At 41.9% G+C, this 16,976-nt stretch overlaps 2 protein-coding genes across 3 annotated transcripts; both read right to left on the reverse strand.

Moving 5' to 3' along the window:
• Positions 1–3,443: 3,443 nt before the first annotated feature.
• Positions 3,444–7,317, reverse strand: LOC139404535 (protein mono-ADP-ribosyltransferase PARP11-like). The gene is made up of 8 exons (XM_071147237.1): positions 7,221–7,317; positions 6,996–7,130; positions 6,746–6,866; positions 6,518–6,602; positions 6,255–6,318; positions 5,830–5,960; positions 4,385–4,536; positions 3,444–4,276 (listed from the first exon to the last, which is right to left on the reverse strand). The coding sequence occupies exons 2-8, from the start codon at positions 7,128–7,130 to the stop codon at positions 3,978–3,980; spliced, it is 987 nt and encodes a 328-aa protein (XP_071003338.1). The 5' UTR covers positions 7,221–7,317; the 3' UTR covers positions 3,444–3,977.
• Positions 7,318–8,955: 1,638 nt separating this feature from the next.
• LOC139404532 (protein mono-ADP-ribosyltransferase PARP11-like) lies at positions 8,956–16,155 on the reverse strand. 2 transcript variants are annotated; one of them, XM_071147232.1, is made up of 9 exons: positions 15,953–16,153; positions 15,697–15,818; positions 15,419–15,546; positions 15,127–15,247; positions 14,928–15,003; positions 14,485–14,557; positions 12,875–13,002; positions 12,410–12,561; positions 8,961–12,161 (listed from the first exon to the last, which is right to left on the reverse strand). In XM_071147232.1, exons 3-9 carry the CDS (start codon positions 15,536–15,538, stop codon positions 11,845–11,847), a joined length of 987 nt encoding a protein of 328 aa, XP_071003333.1. In that variant the 5' UTR covers positions 15,539–15,546; positions 15,697–15,818; positions 15,953–16,153; the 3' UTR covers positions 8,961–11,844. The 2 variants fall into 2 exon arrangements, with proteins under 2 accessions (XP_071003334.1, XP_071003333.1); XM_071147233.1 differs by lacking the exon at positions 15,697–15,818 and having other exon boundaries at positions 8,956–12,161; positions 15,953–16,155.
• Positions 16,156–16,976: the final 821 nt, after the last annotated feature.

Genomic DNA, 16,976 nt, shown 5'->3' on the forward strand with positions numbered 1-16,976 from the left:
ACACACATGCAACTCTGAACACAGAAAGTAGACAAATCCATGTGAAAGCAAACTATTGATGAGGACTACTTTTTGGGGGGCAATCCCCATTTCTGCCAGGGCTTGAGCTACTGACGAATCAGACAAAGATCAAAAGGGGATTATGATAAAGTGCCTGACTCTGAATACACCAGGGTGTAAATATTTAACAGGGTATGACTGAGTCAGGAGACACTGTCATTAGGAGTGGTAGAGTCAGACTGAGAGACACTGTCATCAGGAGTGGTAGAGTCAGACTGAGAGACACTGACTGCCATTAGGAGTGATACAGTTGGACTGAGAGACACTGTCATTAGGAGTGATACAGTTGGACTGAGAGACTACCATTAGGAGTGATACAGTTGGACTGAGAGACACTGACTGTCATTAGGAGTGATACAGTTGGACTGAGAGACTGCCATTAGGAGTGATACAGTTGGACTGAGAGACTGCCATTAGGAGTGATACAGTTGGACTGAAATACTGCCATTAGGAGTGATACAGTTGGAATGAGAGACTGCCATTAGGAGTGATACAGTTGGACTGAGAGACTGCCATTAGGAGTGATACAGTTGGAATGAGAGACTGCCATTAGGAGTGATACAGTTGGAATGAGAGACTGTCATTAGGAGTGATACAGTTGGACTGAGAGACTGCCATTAGAAGTGATACAGTTGGACTGAGAGACACTGACTGCCATTAGGAGTGATACAGTTGGACTGAGAGACTGCCATTAGGAGTGATACAGTTGGACTGAGAGTCTGCCATTAGGAGTGATACAGTTGGACTGAGAGACTGCCATTAGGAGTGATACAGTTGGACTGAGAGACACTGACTGCCATTAGGAGTGATACAGTTGGACTGAGAGTCTGCCATTAGGAGTGATACAGTTGGACTGAGAGACTGCCATTAGGAGTGATACAGTTGGACTCAGAGACTGCCATTAGGAGTGATACAGTTGGACTGAGAGACTGCCATTAGGAGTGATACAGTTGGACTGAGAGTCTGCCATTAGGAGTGATACAGTTGGACTGAGAGACTGCCATTAGGAGTGATACAGTTGGACTGAGAGTCTGCCATTAGGAGTGATACAGTTGGACTGAGAGACTGCCATTAGGAGTGATACAGTTGGACTGAGAGACACTGACTGTCATTAGGAGTGATACAGTTGGAATGAGAGACTGTCATTAGGAGTGATACAGTTGGACTGAGAGAATGCCATTAGGAGTGATACAGTTGGACTGAGAGACTGTCATTAGGAGTGATACAGTTGGACTGAGAGACTGCCATTAGGAGTGATACAGTTGGACTGATAGACTGCCATTAGGAGTGATACAGTTGGAATGAGAGACTGCCATTAGGAGTGATACAGTTGGACTGAGAGACTGCCATTAGGAGTGATACAGTTGGAATGAGAGACTGCCATTAGGAGTGATACAGTTGGAATGAGAGACTGTCATTAGGAGTGATACAGTTGGACTGAGAGACTGCCATTAGAAGTGATACAGTTGGACTGAGAGACACTGACTGCCATTAGGAGTGATACAGTTGGACTGAGAGACTGCCATTAGGAGTGATACAGTTGGACTGAGAGTCTGCCATTAGGAGTGATACAGTTGGACTGAGAGACTGCCATTAGGAGTGATACAGTTGGACTGAGAGACACTGACTGCCATTAGGAGTGATACAGTTGGACTGAGAGTCTGCCATTAGGAGTGATACAGTTGGACTGAGAGACTGCCATTAGGAGTGATACAGTTGGACTGAGAGACACTGACTGCCATTAGGAGTGATACAGTTGGACTGAGAGTCTGCCATTAGGAGTGATACAGTTGGACTGAGAGACTGCCATTAGGAGTGATACAGTTGGACTGAGAGACTGCCATTAGGAGTGATACAGTTGGACTGAGAGTCTGCCATTAGGAGTGATACAGTTGGACTGAGAGACTGCCATTAGGAGTGATACAGTTGGACTGAGAGTCTGCCATTAGGAGTGATACAGTTGGACTGAGAGACTGCCATTAGGAGTGATACAGTTGGACTGAGAGACACTGACTGTCATTAGGAGTGATACAGTTGGAATGAGAGACTGTCATTAGGAGTGATACAGTTGGACTGAGAGAATGCCATTAGGAGTGATACAGTTGGACTGAGAGACTGTCATTAGGAGTGATACAGTTGGACTGAGAGACTGCCATTAGGAGTGGTAGAGTCAGACTGAGAGAATGCCATTAGGAGTGATAGGGTAGGTACATGGAATAGGGGAACATTACATATTTATTATCTATTGTGTAACATCATACCTTTGAAGGAGCGAAGGATCTCCACTGAGGATTAGCATTGTGGCTTCGTCCAACTTGAACACTTTTCATCAACATTGACTGGGAAATATAAGGTAACGGAGCTATAGCCCTTCTTTTCCATGGGAAAAGGTTTAGCTAAAGTTCAAGACTGAAAGGCAATATGGGTAGAAAGTGGAGGAGACCAAGAAAAAACAAACAAGAGCTGAAAAAAAGTCACCAAAATGTCAGAGATACAGCTAGTAGCCCAAATATATATATCACACACACAAAATAGTGTCTTCAATGTGATAAACTATTCAGAGTAACATGAAAGTGTCTCCCGACCCCTGTAGAGAGAGGAAATAGAGTGGTCTAGTTCTCTCAGTGTGGCTCCATCTCAATGTGAATCTGTGTTTCCCAGGTTACGTGAGTTCAGCTTTGATGCACTCTCTTCCTCCTTTCCGTGTGGCTGATCTCACTATGTGAGAACGGGAGGAGCCATTTCCAGTCCAACAACAGCACTTCAAACACAGCAGCAAAAACGGTCTGGTAATGTAGAAATGAGGATCCTGTTCAAGGTGAATTTCATGCTGAATGCCATGTTGCATCGACACTGATAATAAGACTCTACAGATTAGGTTTACTCTGTGTCCGGGAAACCCTCAGTCCTGGACTGAAAAGCATCTTCAATGGAAACTCTCCATTTATTGAGGTTTTTAGTCCAGGACAAGGTTTATCTGGGTCTGGGAAACCTGCCCTGATTGTTTTAGGAACTGCAAACTCAAACCCTTTCAGAAGAGGTTGTATTTCAGATGTTTCTATACTTCCATGCTTGTTCCAATGAGAACCTAAACAGTTTAGGACAGAGGTATCCTAACATTTACTAAATTCATTTTTGTGTGATATTTGTTTATATGTAGCTTGTTGTGATGAAATGCAAGGCTTGATTTGGTTTAAACGGTGTGCATACTGTTTAAGTGAACATTTGGCCTGACAAGGAAATGGTTTGAACTCAAATAAATGTTGTGGTTTAGTCACAGTGAAAACTTATCATTTACAAAACACTGAAGTGATTTCATGGACCAATTCAGAGCAAAATATGCAAAATAAAAACAAAACAAAAAAATCAATGGACATGTCCAATTCATTTGATTAATTTGAAGTTTTAATTCCATTCCAGTACAGCGGAGTGACTGCCCTGAGTTGACAGAAATCGAGCATTTTAGCATCTCATCTTCAAACATGGAAAGGGGCCTACAGGTGCGCATCAAGGTCAACAGCGACCTCTACTGCCAGTGCTCTGAAAATATTTTTTTACTAGGCCACAACCTTTCCTACTGTAGGCTAACTAGTCTGGCTAACACCTAACTTTCAAAATCCTCCTGCTTCAGAGTCTGGAATGGCTCTTTCATGTTGTCGGCACAATGCGTCGATAATGAAGGGGGCTGTGTTGACTCGTTGGTTCTCCTCCTTGTCTTTCTCACTCAAACACCCACAGCCCCTGAGCGCCGCCCTATTCCGACACCACCGCAATAGCCTGTTACACAATCCATCGTAATAGAAATGATTTCCATTGAGAATGGACCACTGTTTAAAATAACAGTATTCCAATGACAGGCTGACAGTTCATATTGCACATGGCAACTCAGTGTAGGTCACTCGGCCTCCATCTTTATTTCAATAGTACTGAATTAAGTACTCTGGATATATCTGATTGGGATCAAATATGACAAAAATTCTGGGATACATGACATTGTCCACACAACTGTCATGGAAGTTGATAGCACTTTTGTCATCAGGCTTGAGGTAATCTGTCTTTCCCAGTGTAGTTTTCCCAACTATCACCTTGCACAGAAACATTGTTTTGGTCTTTTGGCTACTGAAGCCTTGTGGTGCCTCACCAAACAGAGGTACTGGATCAGTGTTCCATGGACTGTACTTATCTGCATATGAGGCAAATCTTGCAAAGTAGGTTCCTACGTAAAAGGAAGAAGAGGGGTAATAATGGGGTTACTGTACCAGAGAGATTATACCTGCTGTCATACATACTATATTAATGTATAGCCTGTTTCATCATCACTTACCTTTTCCAAGAATATGGCCGTTGATACCAGCTAACCTGTTGTCAAAATTGTATGTACAAATAGAGTGTACGTTGCTGACTTTTGTTCCATGAAACAGCTTCTCCTCCTTGACCTCTGTAACACCTTGAATCCTTCCCAACTGAATCTTTTTCCTTTAAAAAGACAATCACCATGGTTGTAAAAAAGGCCTTCCTGCTCCTCTCCTCTCCACATAACTCCCCTCACAGTCCCTTCAGGCCCATTAGTTCGGCTGCTCAGCCTACCTAAATTATCCCTCACCCATCATAGAACTGACATTTTCAATCAATATGAGCGCTTGGAAATGAGCATCTGGACACTGCACCCGCCCACTCAGGTCAGAGTATTATCGTAGTCCGAAGGGAGAAGACGCATGTTTCTGACAACTTTTAGTTGTCGACAGTAACAGGAATGCCTGAATGCTGTGTGTGTATCGAAATGCAGGGGGTTTTACATGCTGTGTAATTTAAACATTTTTATTTAACCTTTTAACTAGGCAAGTCAGTTAAGAACAAATTCTTATTTACATTGACGGCCTACCCCGGCCAAACACTAACCCGGACACCGCTGGGCCAATTGTGCGCCGCCCTATGGAACTCCCAATCACGGCCAATTGTGATACAGCCTGGAATCGAACCAAGGTCTGTAGTGACCTCTAGCACTGAGATGCAGTGCCTTAGACCGCTGTGCCACTCGGGAGCCCCAAAAATAATGGTTAATTACCATTAATTACTTACTGTTACTTTGATAGCTTTCAGACATATGTTCTACTGTGTGGCTGTTACTATTCTGTAATGTTCAAGTTGCCAATACTGCTTTGCCTATTGTTTGTCATATGTAGTATTATTCCGTACAGACAAAAGTGTTATTGCATTGGTTGCACAAGTACTTTAATTGTTGTATTGGTAAACAGTCTTTTGCATGCACACGCTACCACAGCATTTTCCATAGTGGCTTCAACATCATGTTCTAACCGGACAGCACTATAGAGGACAGAACCAAACCAATCAGTTAGAAGTATATCGCGGGTGAGGGCATTCACACGGGTGAGGGCATTCACAGCCGACCGCTCAGACAGGTGAGGGCATTCACAGCCGACCGCTCAGACAGGTGAGGGCATTCACAGCCGACCGCTCAGACAGGTGAGGGCATTCACAGCCGACTGCTCAGACGGGTGAGGGCATACCAGCCAACCGTTTTCACGTGGTCCTTCTAGCCGGATTTAGTGACCAACAGTTTTTTACATGGTCCGTCATTTCTCCGGATTTAGTGACCGATAGTTTTTACAATGGTGAATACAATACCAATAGTGATAGAATACCACACAATTACATAGGAAATGTATACTGTACTACATCCATCTATTTCTGGAGAAATTATAATAATATTATGATGCTGATGATGATGTAAATTAGAATTCCTCTTACCTACAGTAAAACTCCCAGAGGTCCAGGTTCTGTATTCTACAGATGGATTTGATGCGTCTGTCTAGTTCTCCATCCTTTAAGCAGCCTGCCACATAATCATATTCAGCTGTGTCTCTCTTCAGACAGAACACCTATGGGTTAATGATGGAAATGAAATCATACTCAGATTACAAACAAAATCAGGATAAATGATAAGTAAACAAGCATGTTATATTATTGCAGAATAATGGACTACGGTTTGAATATATACTAGATACTACTTGTAACGTCTGATGTGATTGAGTTAGCAACAACTTGCCCTTTAGATGATCTGATTTTGCCCTGGACATATATTGCTTTGTGTTCCCAAATAAATAAAAAAGAGATGACAGAAACTGAGATGTGGTACATTTGTTTTCATTTTCTAACTTTATTTTTATCTGCACCTGATAGGGGTATTTGGGGTCCACCGCTTCCCAGTGTGTGGGCACTGAACTAACACAAGAGCATCTAAACGAGAAACAGAATACACAACGTTATGTTAAAGAAACCAAGCCACCAGTGAGTTGGTTTCACTTTCATTTCTCAGTAAGTCAGAGTATGTGTTGCCTAAAGGTGGAGCAATACATTTCAGAGACATGTTTGATCTGGATCAATTCCATAACGTATTGAACCCCAGTGATCACAAGTGACAAATCTAAAGTCTCACCTTCCACTATTCCCAGTGTTGTGAGTGTTGTTGGATCGTTTGATTGGCGTCTGCTTCCTTGTTTTGATGTCAGTCAGAACCATCTCTGGAAATCAAATAGTCAGTGCTATCAGTTCACAACATAAATAGTCAGTGCTATCAGTTCACAACATAAAACTTTTGATGTGAAAATAAATACTGTATGATATTATTGTGGATGCGGGTTGATAGGAGGAATCAAGTAAATACCAGCGAAATCCAGCTTGTTGATGCCTCTGGATGTGGATATCTGTAACACTCCTTTTGGATTTCTTGTGTAATACCTTTCAATGTCCTGACTGGTCAGAGAGTTTCTTTCCATTTGATCATTCTGACAGAAAAATACAATTTATAAGACAAAGCAAAGTCTCAAACATGTAAGAGATGGACCACTGGGCACAGATGTCAATTCAACGTCGTAGTGGGAGATGAACTCTAGACTGACAAAAGAGACAGCTACCTCAAACATGTGCCACGTTCCCCTCGTGTCCAGGTAGAACCAATGCCATGGATTTGTTTTGTAATCTGTCATAACAGGCATGTCTGAGATGTCCATGTCCTCAACTTCCGAACTGCTTTCTGATTGAGCCCACATCTACATCAGGACAGCAAACCCACACATCTTATTTACTGAAACACCACTTCAATTTGGCTTGATAAAATACTAGGGAAAATGTTACTTTACCTTCTCCTGAGGTTTTGTTTTGTAGTAAAGGTGAATGGTACTGTAGCTATCCAAGATTCGCCTGCCACTCCTGACCTGGTTCAGCACTGCTTGAACATGCTGTAGTAAAACACCAGTCAAACCACACCCTCTTAAAGGAGGACGTCCTTGTCTGAAAGTCTGGTGTATGACGCTCACCTGTGGATTCAAATAAATCAGCTTTTTGGATGGAACGTCTGAGTCACCTATAGTTGACGTCAGACTTGTTTTGCATACACAGTTGAAGTCGAAGGTTTACATACACCTTAGCCAAATACATTTAAACTTAGTTTCGCAATTTCTGACATTTAAAAATCCCTGTTTTAGGTCAGTTAGGATCACCACTTTTATTTTAAGAATGTGAAATGTCAGAATAATAGAATGATTTATTTCAGCTTTTATTTCTTTCATCACATTCCCAGTGGGTCAGAAGTTTACATACACTCAATTAGTATTTGTTAGCATTGCCTTTAAATTGTTTAACTTGGGTCAAACGTTTTGGGTAGCCTTCCACAAGCTTCCCACAATAAACTGGGTGAATTTTGGCCCATTCTTCCTGACAGAGCTGGTGTAACGGAGTCAGGTTTGTAGGCCTCCTTGCTTGCACAAACTTTTTCAGTTCTGCCCACAAATTTTCTATAGGATTGAGGTCAGGGCTTTTTAATGGCTACTCCAATACTTGACTTTGTTGTCCTTAAGCCATTTTGACACAACTTTGGAAGTATGCTTGGGGTCAATGTCCATTTGGAAGACCCATTTGCGACCAAGCTTTAACTTCCTGACTGATATCTTGAGATGTTGCTTCAATATATGACGGCTGCGTGGTCCCATGGTGTTTATACTGGCGTACTATTGTTTGTACAGATGACCGTGGTACCTTCAGGCATTTGGAAATTACTCCCAAGGATGAACCAGACTTGTGGAGGTCTACAATTGTTTTTCTGAGGTCTTGGTTGATTTCTTTTGATTTTCCCATGATGTCAAGCAAAGAGGCAGTGAGTTTGAAGGTAGGACTTGAAATACATCCACATCCTCAAATTATGTCAATTACCCTATCAGAAGCTTCTAAAGCCATGACATAATTTTCTGGAATGTTCCAAGCTGTTTAAAGTCACTGTCAACTTAGTGTATGTAAACTTCTGACCCACTGGAATTGTGATACGTGAAATAATCTGTCTGTAAACAATTGTTGGAAAATTACTTGTGTCATGCACAAAGCAGATGTCCTAACCGACTTACCAAAACTATAGTTTGTTAACAAGAAATGTGTGGTGTGGTTGATAAACAAGTTTTAATGACTCCAACCTAAGTGTATGTAAACTTCCGACTTCAACTGTATGCCACACAAAACGTAGGTCCTTTCTTCATCTTGTTGTCACTGGTCCATGATGTTCCAGTCAAGACTGGAGGAACTCACTCATTCTGCTGGTTACCATTTTTTTAAATGTGTGCATTTCCTTTTCTTGAAATCTCCTGACAATGTGTATAATCCTCACTAAGAAAAGACAATTGTTCAAATACGATTGAACAGAAGTGTATGGTGTAATCTTGTGTTGTACTGCCGCCATGTGGCCAATTAGATGCACTCAGCATTTAATTTCCCTCCATTGTTTCCCTATCGCTTAACCTTCAATGATCCTTGGTAGTATTTGCAGGAAATAGATAGATAAAATAATGCCCACCTTGCATTCAACATGACTCGCTCCGGTAAACATACACATATAACATTTTCGTTTATTTACAGTGTATTACAACAGTAGGCCTAAATCAAGCCCATATCAAGTTTATACATCAAAGCAGAGGACATGAAGTACTGACCGACATTTCATGACTTTAAATGAACACGAAAATACTGTCATTATGACATAGTTTGACACCCTCTCATTGAGAGGAAAGACCATTTTAATTCAGCTCAAGAAAATCTTCATGGGGGTATTTCCTTCTTGAACAATGTACAATGTGCAGAATGAGGGAGGTAGATTGTTTAAGGGGTAAGAGAGTGTTTATCATGCATATATCAACTACATACAGTACACATATACAGGTAGCCTACTGCATTGTCAGATCGTGGTACCAATAGCGGTGAAGGAGAAAGCAGTAGATTTTAAGACATATTGGCCTTTAAAAGCCATCTTGGCCGAAGGTCTTGGCCTCTGTTAACTCAGGCAATCAATCACTTGACTTGCACAAACGGTCCCCAAAGAGATTCATCCAGTTTCTTAGCTTAGCAACACTAGCTAGGCCTATATCCTAGCTTTCATTTAGAAAATGCATCTGCAACAGTACAGTACACAGAGACGAGCTGACTATAAGCCTCATGCATGATATGATGTGATAGTACAACTGCAGTGTTTGCATTGTCTGTTCAGTTAGAATTGGAGCAACTCTATGTGAAATCTATCTAGTTTTCCTAGAATTCCAATTTCTTTGGTAACTATATTTGTTATATATACAGTACCAGTCAAAAGTTTAGACACACCTACTCATTCAATGGTTTTTCTTTATTTTTACTATTTTCTACATTGTAGAATAATAGTGAAGACCTCAAAACTATGAAATAACACATATGGAATGATGCAGTAACCAAATAAGTGTTAAACAAATCAAAATATATTTTATAATTGAGATTGTTGCCTTGATGACAGCTTTGCACACTCTTGGCAATCTCAACCAGTTTCATGAGGTTGTCACCTGGAATGCATTTCAATGAACAGTTTCATTCCTTCTTAACTCGTTTGAGACAATCAGTTGTGTTGTGACAAGTCCATATTATGGCATAAACAGCTCAAATAAGCAAAGAGAAACGATAGTCCATCATTACTTTAAGACATGAAGAACTTTTAAAGTTTCTTCAAGTGCAGTCGCAAAAACCATCAAGCGCTATGAAGAAACTGGCTTTCATGAGGACCACCACAGGAATGGAAGACCCAGAGTTACCTCTGCTGCAGAGGATAAGTTCATTAGAGTTACCAGCCTCAGAAATTGCAGCCCAAATAAATGCCTCAGAGTTCAAGTAACAGACACATTTCAACATCAACTTTTCAGAGACTCAGATCTTCATGGTTGAATTTCTGCAAAAAAAAAACACTACTAAAGGACACCAATAAGAAGAAGAGACTTGCTTGGGCCAAAAAACACGAGCAATTCCACCGGTTTCCATTAGATCGGTGGAAATCTGTCCTTTGGTCTGATGAGTCCAAATTTTAGATTTTTGGTTACAACCGCTGTGTCTTTGTGAGACAGAGTAGGTGAACGGATGATCTCCGCATGTGTGGTTCCCACCGTGAAGCATGGAGGAGGAGGTGTGATGGTGTGGGGGTGCATTCCTGGTGACACTGTCTGTGATTTATTTAGAATTCAAGGCACACTTAACCAGCATGGCTACCACAGCATTCTGCAGCGATACGCCATCCCATCTGGTTTGAGCTTAGTGGGACAATAATTTGTTTTTTTAACAGGACAATGACTGTATAAGGGCTATTTGACCAAGAAGGAGAGTGATAGAGTGCTGCAGCAGATAACCTGGCCTCCACAATCACCCGACCTCAACCCAATGGAGATGGTTTAGGATGAGTTGGACCGCAGAGTAAAGGAAAATCAGCCAACAAGTGCTCAGCATATGTGGGAACTCCTTCAAGACGGTTGGAAAAGGATTCCTCATGAAGCTGGTTGAGAGAATGCCAAAAGTGTGCAAAGCTGTCATCAAGGCAAAGGGTGGCTACTTAGAAGAATCTAAAATCTAAAATATATTTTGATTTGTTTAAAACTTATTTGGTTACTACGTGATTCCATATGTGTTATTTCATAGTTTTGATGTCTTCACTATTATTCTACAATGTAGAAAATATTACAAGAGCAGATTACTGTACAGTTACAATGAATATATCCCTTATACACAGTACCAGTCAAACATTTGGATACACCTACTTATTCAATGTCTATCTATGAAATCAGGTCCTTGTATACAGGAGTAGGGCAAGTCAAACATGTGTTTACTTTATGTTGGCGACTTCACTTGTAATAGTGAGTTATTGCCTCCTGGTCACCAAAGTAGTTATTCAGTCTACATCCTCATTAGAAGTGTGTTGCACTTTGTAGCTTTGTTTGACTATGGTCATGTTGGAACCAAACAGTCAAAGGAAAATAAAAAAAGAATACCTGCCCACTGTTAGAACGCTCCCGAAACGTATTCGCAACGTTTCGACAACACAAGGTGATCCTGCCTTGAAACATTGCTAATCCATTTCGGGAACTCAAACAGTGTGCTGTTACTTTTCTGTTTTTCAAATACGCCACCTCTCGCCCTCTCCGACCCACAAGTCTCTAAACACAGTAAATAGACAAACCACTCTTTACGAACTCTACAGCTTTTATAGAAACATAGTCTTCTTGTATGGTCTTCCTTGTTCTGCCATAGTAATCCATTAAGGCACATCTTATGATCCAAGTCCCAGTCGGGCCTGGAATCAAACAGCGGGAAGTCATCATGGCCGTCCATTAAGTCCCTCCTCTCTCCCTGATGTCTCTGAATCCCAATCCCGTCCTGGTAAAAAAAAATCCACCCCCTGTACATTGTGTGATAACGTCTCTGATCACCCCATAGGCGTCAGTAGAACTCAATCAGATACTCTGGGTAAATCTGGTTGCAGTCGAAGATGACGTAGATCTTTGGGTTGGCGAGGTCGTCCACACAGCTGTCAAAGAAGTTGCTGTAGCTCATGTCCTTGGATGGCGGTCGGCAGAACAGCGGATTGCCTAACGTGGACTCGCCGACCAGCACTCTGGCCAGGAACATGGTCTTATATGGAGGCTCGCTTGAAAATATCGGCGGGGCTAGTCCGTGCTTCTGCAAGGCAAAGTTGTGTTTCCCCGTCGTAAGGCAGAATTTGCTAGAATACTTGGCGTCTCGGGCGAAATAACTCCCTGAGAAATTATGGGAAGGACAGTATTAGAATGCTATGTTTGAACAGTTGAAACTACTGTTGCAAAATTCTGGGAACTTTGCCAAAATTCCCAGGTTTTCCAGAAATCAAAGTTGGAAGATTCTTGGAATCAGGCAGGAATAGACAGGAATAAGCAGGAAATCCAGGAATACTCTAACCGGGATTTTTGGAAAACCGTGAAATTGTGAGAAAGTTACGATTTCATGACACAACACAAGTGGAATCTACCTCTGCCATAGACGTCCCCATGGCTCCCAGTTAGCCGCCAGTCAAAGTTATATGTGCATATAGCCTGCACGTTGCTGTGGCCTGTGCCATGAAATAACATTTTCTCCTCAATGTCCACAACTCGCTTTATCTTGCGCAATTGTTGTTTTTTCCTTTAGTAATTGGAGTAAAAACACAAAAGCATTGATCAGTCTCAGCATTTAGGCTAAGCATGTTTTCCAACCAAAATATCTCTAAGAAGTTATCGAAAAAGGTCTACCTATCTAATTCAAACCATCATTCCAAACTGGGATTCTAGGTGCTATCATTAAAATAATTTAGATACTAAAATATACTAACATCATTATAATACTACACACACACACACACACACACACACACACACACACACACACACACACACACACACACACACACACACACACACACACACACACACACACACACACACACACACACCTCTACCTGCAAAAGAACTCCCAGAGATCCAGGTTCTGTATCCTCTGAATAGATTTGATAGGGTGACACATGGTCCTTTCATAGAGTCTGACCACTTCCTTGAATTCATAAGTATCTCTGGCCAATGAGACGAGCTGAAATAAAGATCATATTAATATTACTGGTATTCTAATTCCTAATTCTACAAGCTGAAAGAGAATAGTCAATCAGACATGGGTATACTGCAAATCAATGACACACAGAGTTTTAGTTAAAAAGAAACAAACTGGCTAAAAAGAGTCATGGAGTAGGTAGATACATTGATAACAGCTTTATTGAACCTTTAAGTAAAGTGTTATCTCAATATCAAATCACCTTTTCTGGGAAACAAATAAGTACCTTACTGTGGATTTTCTTTCTATTAATATGGTCAAAAATAAACAAAAATAGCTTCTAGGAATGTCTGGAAGTGGTCTGAGTACAGAGGGAAAACTGAAAACTAGCGGCTATTGGCAGAGAGATTTGGAACTCTCTTTCTTATTGGTCTATTAACATATTTTTCACCTGGTGACATCACCAGGAAGGCCAAAACTCCCTCCCACCAAAACAGGCAGAAATTTCAGGCGGTCTTTTCAAACGGTTCTTACACTAAAAGGGCATTATCGTAATTTTACAGTATTATTCCATCCCCATAGTGTTGAAATATATTCAAAATACAGGAAAACATGTTTTCGACTGCACTTGGCCTTTAAAAGGTAGTCAGCAATGCAGAAAGTAAATAGCAATTTCGGGCAGATTTCCACAACAACTAAGAGAATTGAAGTGCAAGGCGAAACCTCTCCACTGTTGTCCCACAGCGATCATGTTGTAGAAGATTGATGTGCCGCCCTGCACATGTGCAGATACACTGTGATACTCTGTCAGTGCATCATCTTGCACCGCGCTCATCTGCAACATCTGCAGTGCTACTCGTGGCAGGTAATCACTAGGTCTTGAGCAGATAACATGACTAGGTCTTGAGCAGGTAACATGACTAGGTCTTGAGCAGGTAATGACTAGGTCTTGAGCAGGTAACATGACTAGGTCTTGAGCAGATAACATGACTAGGTCTTGAGCAGATAACATGACTAGGTCTTGAGCAGATAACATGACTAGGTCTTGAGCAGGTAATGACTAGGTCTTGAGCAGGTAACATGACTAGGTCTTGAGCAGGTAACATGACTAGGTCTTGAGCAGGTAACATGACTAGGTCTTGAGCAGTTGTAACAGTATAACTTTAGACCGTCCCCTCACCCATACCCGGGCGCGAACCAGGGAACCTCTGCACACATCAACAACTGACACCTGACACCCATCGCTCCACAAAAGCCGCGGCCCTTGCAGAGCAAGGGGAACTACTACTACAAGGTCTCAGAGCAAGTGACGTCACCGATTGAAACGCTATTTAGCGCGTACCACCGCTAACTAAGCTAGCGTTTCACATCCGTTACACAGGTAACATGCTGGTTAGGAGTTACCTGTATTTCTACCCCTGCCCCATTCAGATAGTAACCTGAACCGGCAAAAGACGGGTAAAGCTCTCTGTCTGAAAAGGGTAGATACACAGCATATTGTCCACACACATCCTTTTCCCTTACCTGATAAGGCTCGTCTGTATTTATTCTCTCCCAGTGGCAGGGCACCGGCAGGGCCAGATTATCACAAATGAACCTGGGCGAGGGTGACAGATGCATATACACAATTCAGACATATACGGTACAGGTCAGGTCTGGGTCCAACTGCTGGGTGGTTATTATGTCAATGCCCTTAGTTACACATCCTTTATTTTCACCCAAAATGTAGCACAACATGCATAAGGTTTAACGATATAACAGGTGATGCTTCTAACCCCACAATAGACTAAAGTAAGCTCCGGGAAGTAAGCTCCAGGAAGTGAAACTGACCACAGAGCCAATGGAGGGCACTCAGAACTCTGTATTTCTTAGTTATATAGTTACAGGCCTGTGGGCTACCTGCATGTCTGAGTTATTTATACAGCTACATGCCTGTGGGTGACCCCATTGGTACAGCTCAGACTCACCTAAAGCCAGTGGCAGAGTGGAATGCCCGTTTGATTGGCCGTTGTTTCCCGGTTGTGACATTGATCTGCTTCATGACTGGTTGTGAAACAAAGACAAACAGGTAACAAAGATCAGCCAATTAGAGACAGACTCCAACATATCCAATGATTGTAAATGATACTGTATAGATGTGTGCCAGTACTGTAGTGTTCTTGGTACCTGAGAAGTCCAGTCTGTAGGTGTACTTGGCGGTGTAAAACTCCATGACACCGTGTTGATTCCTGCTGTAATTCTGTTCTATCTGCTCACTGGTCACAGAGCATGCAGCACTTGGATCAATCTGCCACAAGCAGAACAAATTGCAAATGAGACTGGGATGGGTAGAGTGAGTGATGGGATGGGTGGATGGATGCAATGGATGGAGGGATGGAATAATGAAGGAATGGATCGATAGATCAAGTAAGAGGATGGATTTATGAGGAATGCATAGGTGGAGTGATATGTCCTGTACCTCAAACATGTGCCACACTCCACATTCAGCTAGGTAATACCAGCACCAGACAGCCTCTGACGTGTCCATCTCCTCCACCATCTCTGAGGACTCCTCCTCAGGTGCCCTTATGGCAAACATGCCTGGACCTGGGAAGAGCAGTATACAATGTCATTGCATTGGCTTATAGTGGATAGTGGATGAGGAGTATGCTAGGTTTATCTTCAGCATGACATTTCTTATTTTTAAATATCTGTTCTCATATTTCTCGGTAATTTTCTTGCATCTATGAACAATACCTATAACTGCACCAATATGTTTCCAACAACAGCATTAGGTTCTTCCTGGTTGGCAGAAGAACAGTCTGCCGACATGTCATCAGCTTGTTGCAAATTCTCTGCACCCCGAAGTGGATGTGTGTCTACATGTCAAATAGACGAACACAATTCACTAAGCTGCTATCAAACACAGCAATATGTTTATCACTTCGGGTATATATATAGTCTATAGGAAATATAACTAGCTACTAGCATGAAATATAGCAGGCTATCTTACCGGTTTATCGAGCGATTAGCCAGCCTCAGTCCTAGCTACTGCGTTAAACATTTTCTAGAATTGGCAATCATATATTCCAGCTAACCCCATTTCGCCCAGTGCTGCAAAATCGTATTTAGCACCCAGCATCGAGAGATTTTTTGTAGAATTATGCGAATGCATTCGCGTTTCTCTTCCGATTGCTATGTTTACATTCGTTTCCTGGTAGCAAAAAAATACGTCACACACCACGTCATAATTCCAAGTCGCTCCCACTGAGGTATGATGCCGCGTCAGGAACAAACATGTTCCAAAACAATTTACCTCTAGGCGTAAATTGGTTCCTTGAATTGAAATGTATTTTATGTATTTGTTACAACAAGATTAAATCATATTTCGCTTTTTAGTTAATAACAAAAATAATGACATTTTCCTAGAATCATTAATGACATCTCCCCGAGTTCCTACTTCAGTGCATTCCAGACAACTGGGAACTCGAACAAAAATGAGCTCCTATTGTGAACAAAATCGTTTTGAAGGTCATATAACTCGTAATTTCATGGGGTGCGTTTGTAAATTTGCTCTGGTTATCTACTTCGATTTCAGAGCCTCCTCGTCTGTGTGTCAGAGCGCAGAATAACTGATGAATTGACTAACGCTCAACACCCTGTTGAATATGCCGTTTCAGTAAACCTTGGCAAAAAAAAAGCGTAGTTAAATTGTTGCCAGCAGCACAGTTACAGTCACCAACGCTCTGGATAACATGAAAACGGCCTAACCAGCTCGGCTAAAGAGCAAGAAAAATGGTCAGAGTGAGGTGTTCTCTCGTTTATGTCTGTAAGTAGCTAGCATGCTAGCTAACTTTAGCCAGTTAGCTTGGGTGCTTGACTGCCGTTGTGAGGTCAGAACGCTTGGATCAACCCTACTCCTCGGCCAGAGCGTCCAGTGTGCGCTCTGAACGCTCCGAGAGCAAACGCTCTGAATTTACGAATGGACAATCTGACAATGCTTGGAATTTAGAGCTCCCACTTTCTGACCCGATGAT

Source organism: Oncorhynchus clarkii, unplaced genomic scaffold, assembly GCF_045791955.1.
Source record: "Oncorhynchus clarkii lewisi isolate Uvic-CL-2024 unplaced genomic scaffold, UVic_Ocla_1.0 unplaced_contig_2426_pilon_pilon, whole genome shotgun sequence".
Lineage (NCBI taxonomy): Eukaryota > Metazoa > Chordata > Actinopteri > Salmoniformes > Salmonidae > Oncorhynchus > Oncorhynchus clarkii.

Coding starts and splice junctions, on each gene's coding strand:
- LOC139404535 (XM_071147237.1), bottom strand. CDS start 7,130: ATGTGGGCTCAATCAGAAAGCAGTTCGGAAGTTGAGGACATGGACATC. Junction 6,603..6,745: donor CAACAAGCTGGATTTCGCTG/GTATTTACTTGA, acceptor TTTGATTTCCAG/AGATGGTTCTGACTGACATC. Junction 4,537..5,829: donor CTCTGGGAGTTTTACTGTAG/GTAAGAGGAATT, acceptor GTCTTTTTAAAG/GAAAAAGATTCAGTTGGGAA.
- LOC139404532 (XM_071147233.1), bottom strand. CDS start 15,538: ATGTTTGCCATAAGGGCACCTGAGGAGGAGTCCTCAGAGATGGTGGAG. Junction 14,558..14,927: donor CACTCTGCCACTGGCTTTAG/GTGAGTCTGAGC, acceptor ACCCTCGCCCAG/GTTCATTTGTGATAATCTGG. Junction 13,003..14,484: donor ATACAGACGAGCCTTATCAG/GTAAGGGAAAAG, acceptor TCTTTATTTCAG/CTCGTCTCATTGGCCAGAGA.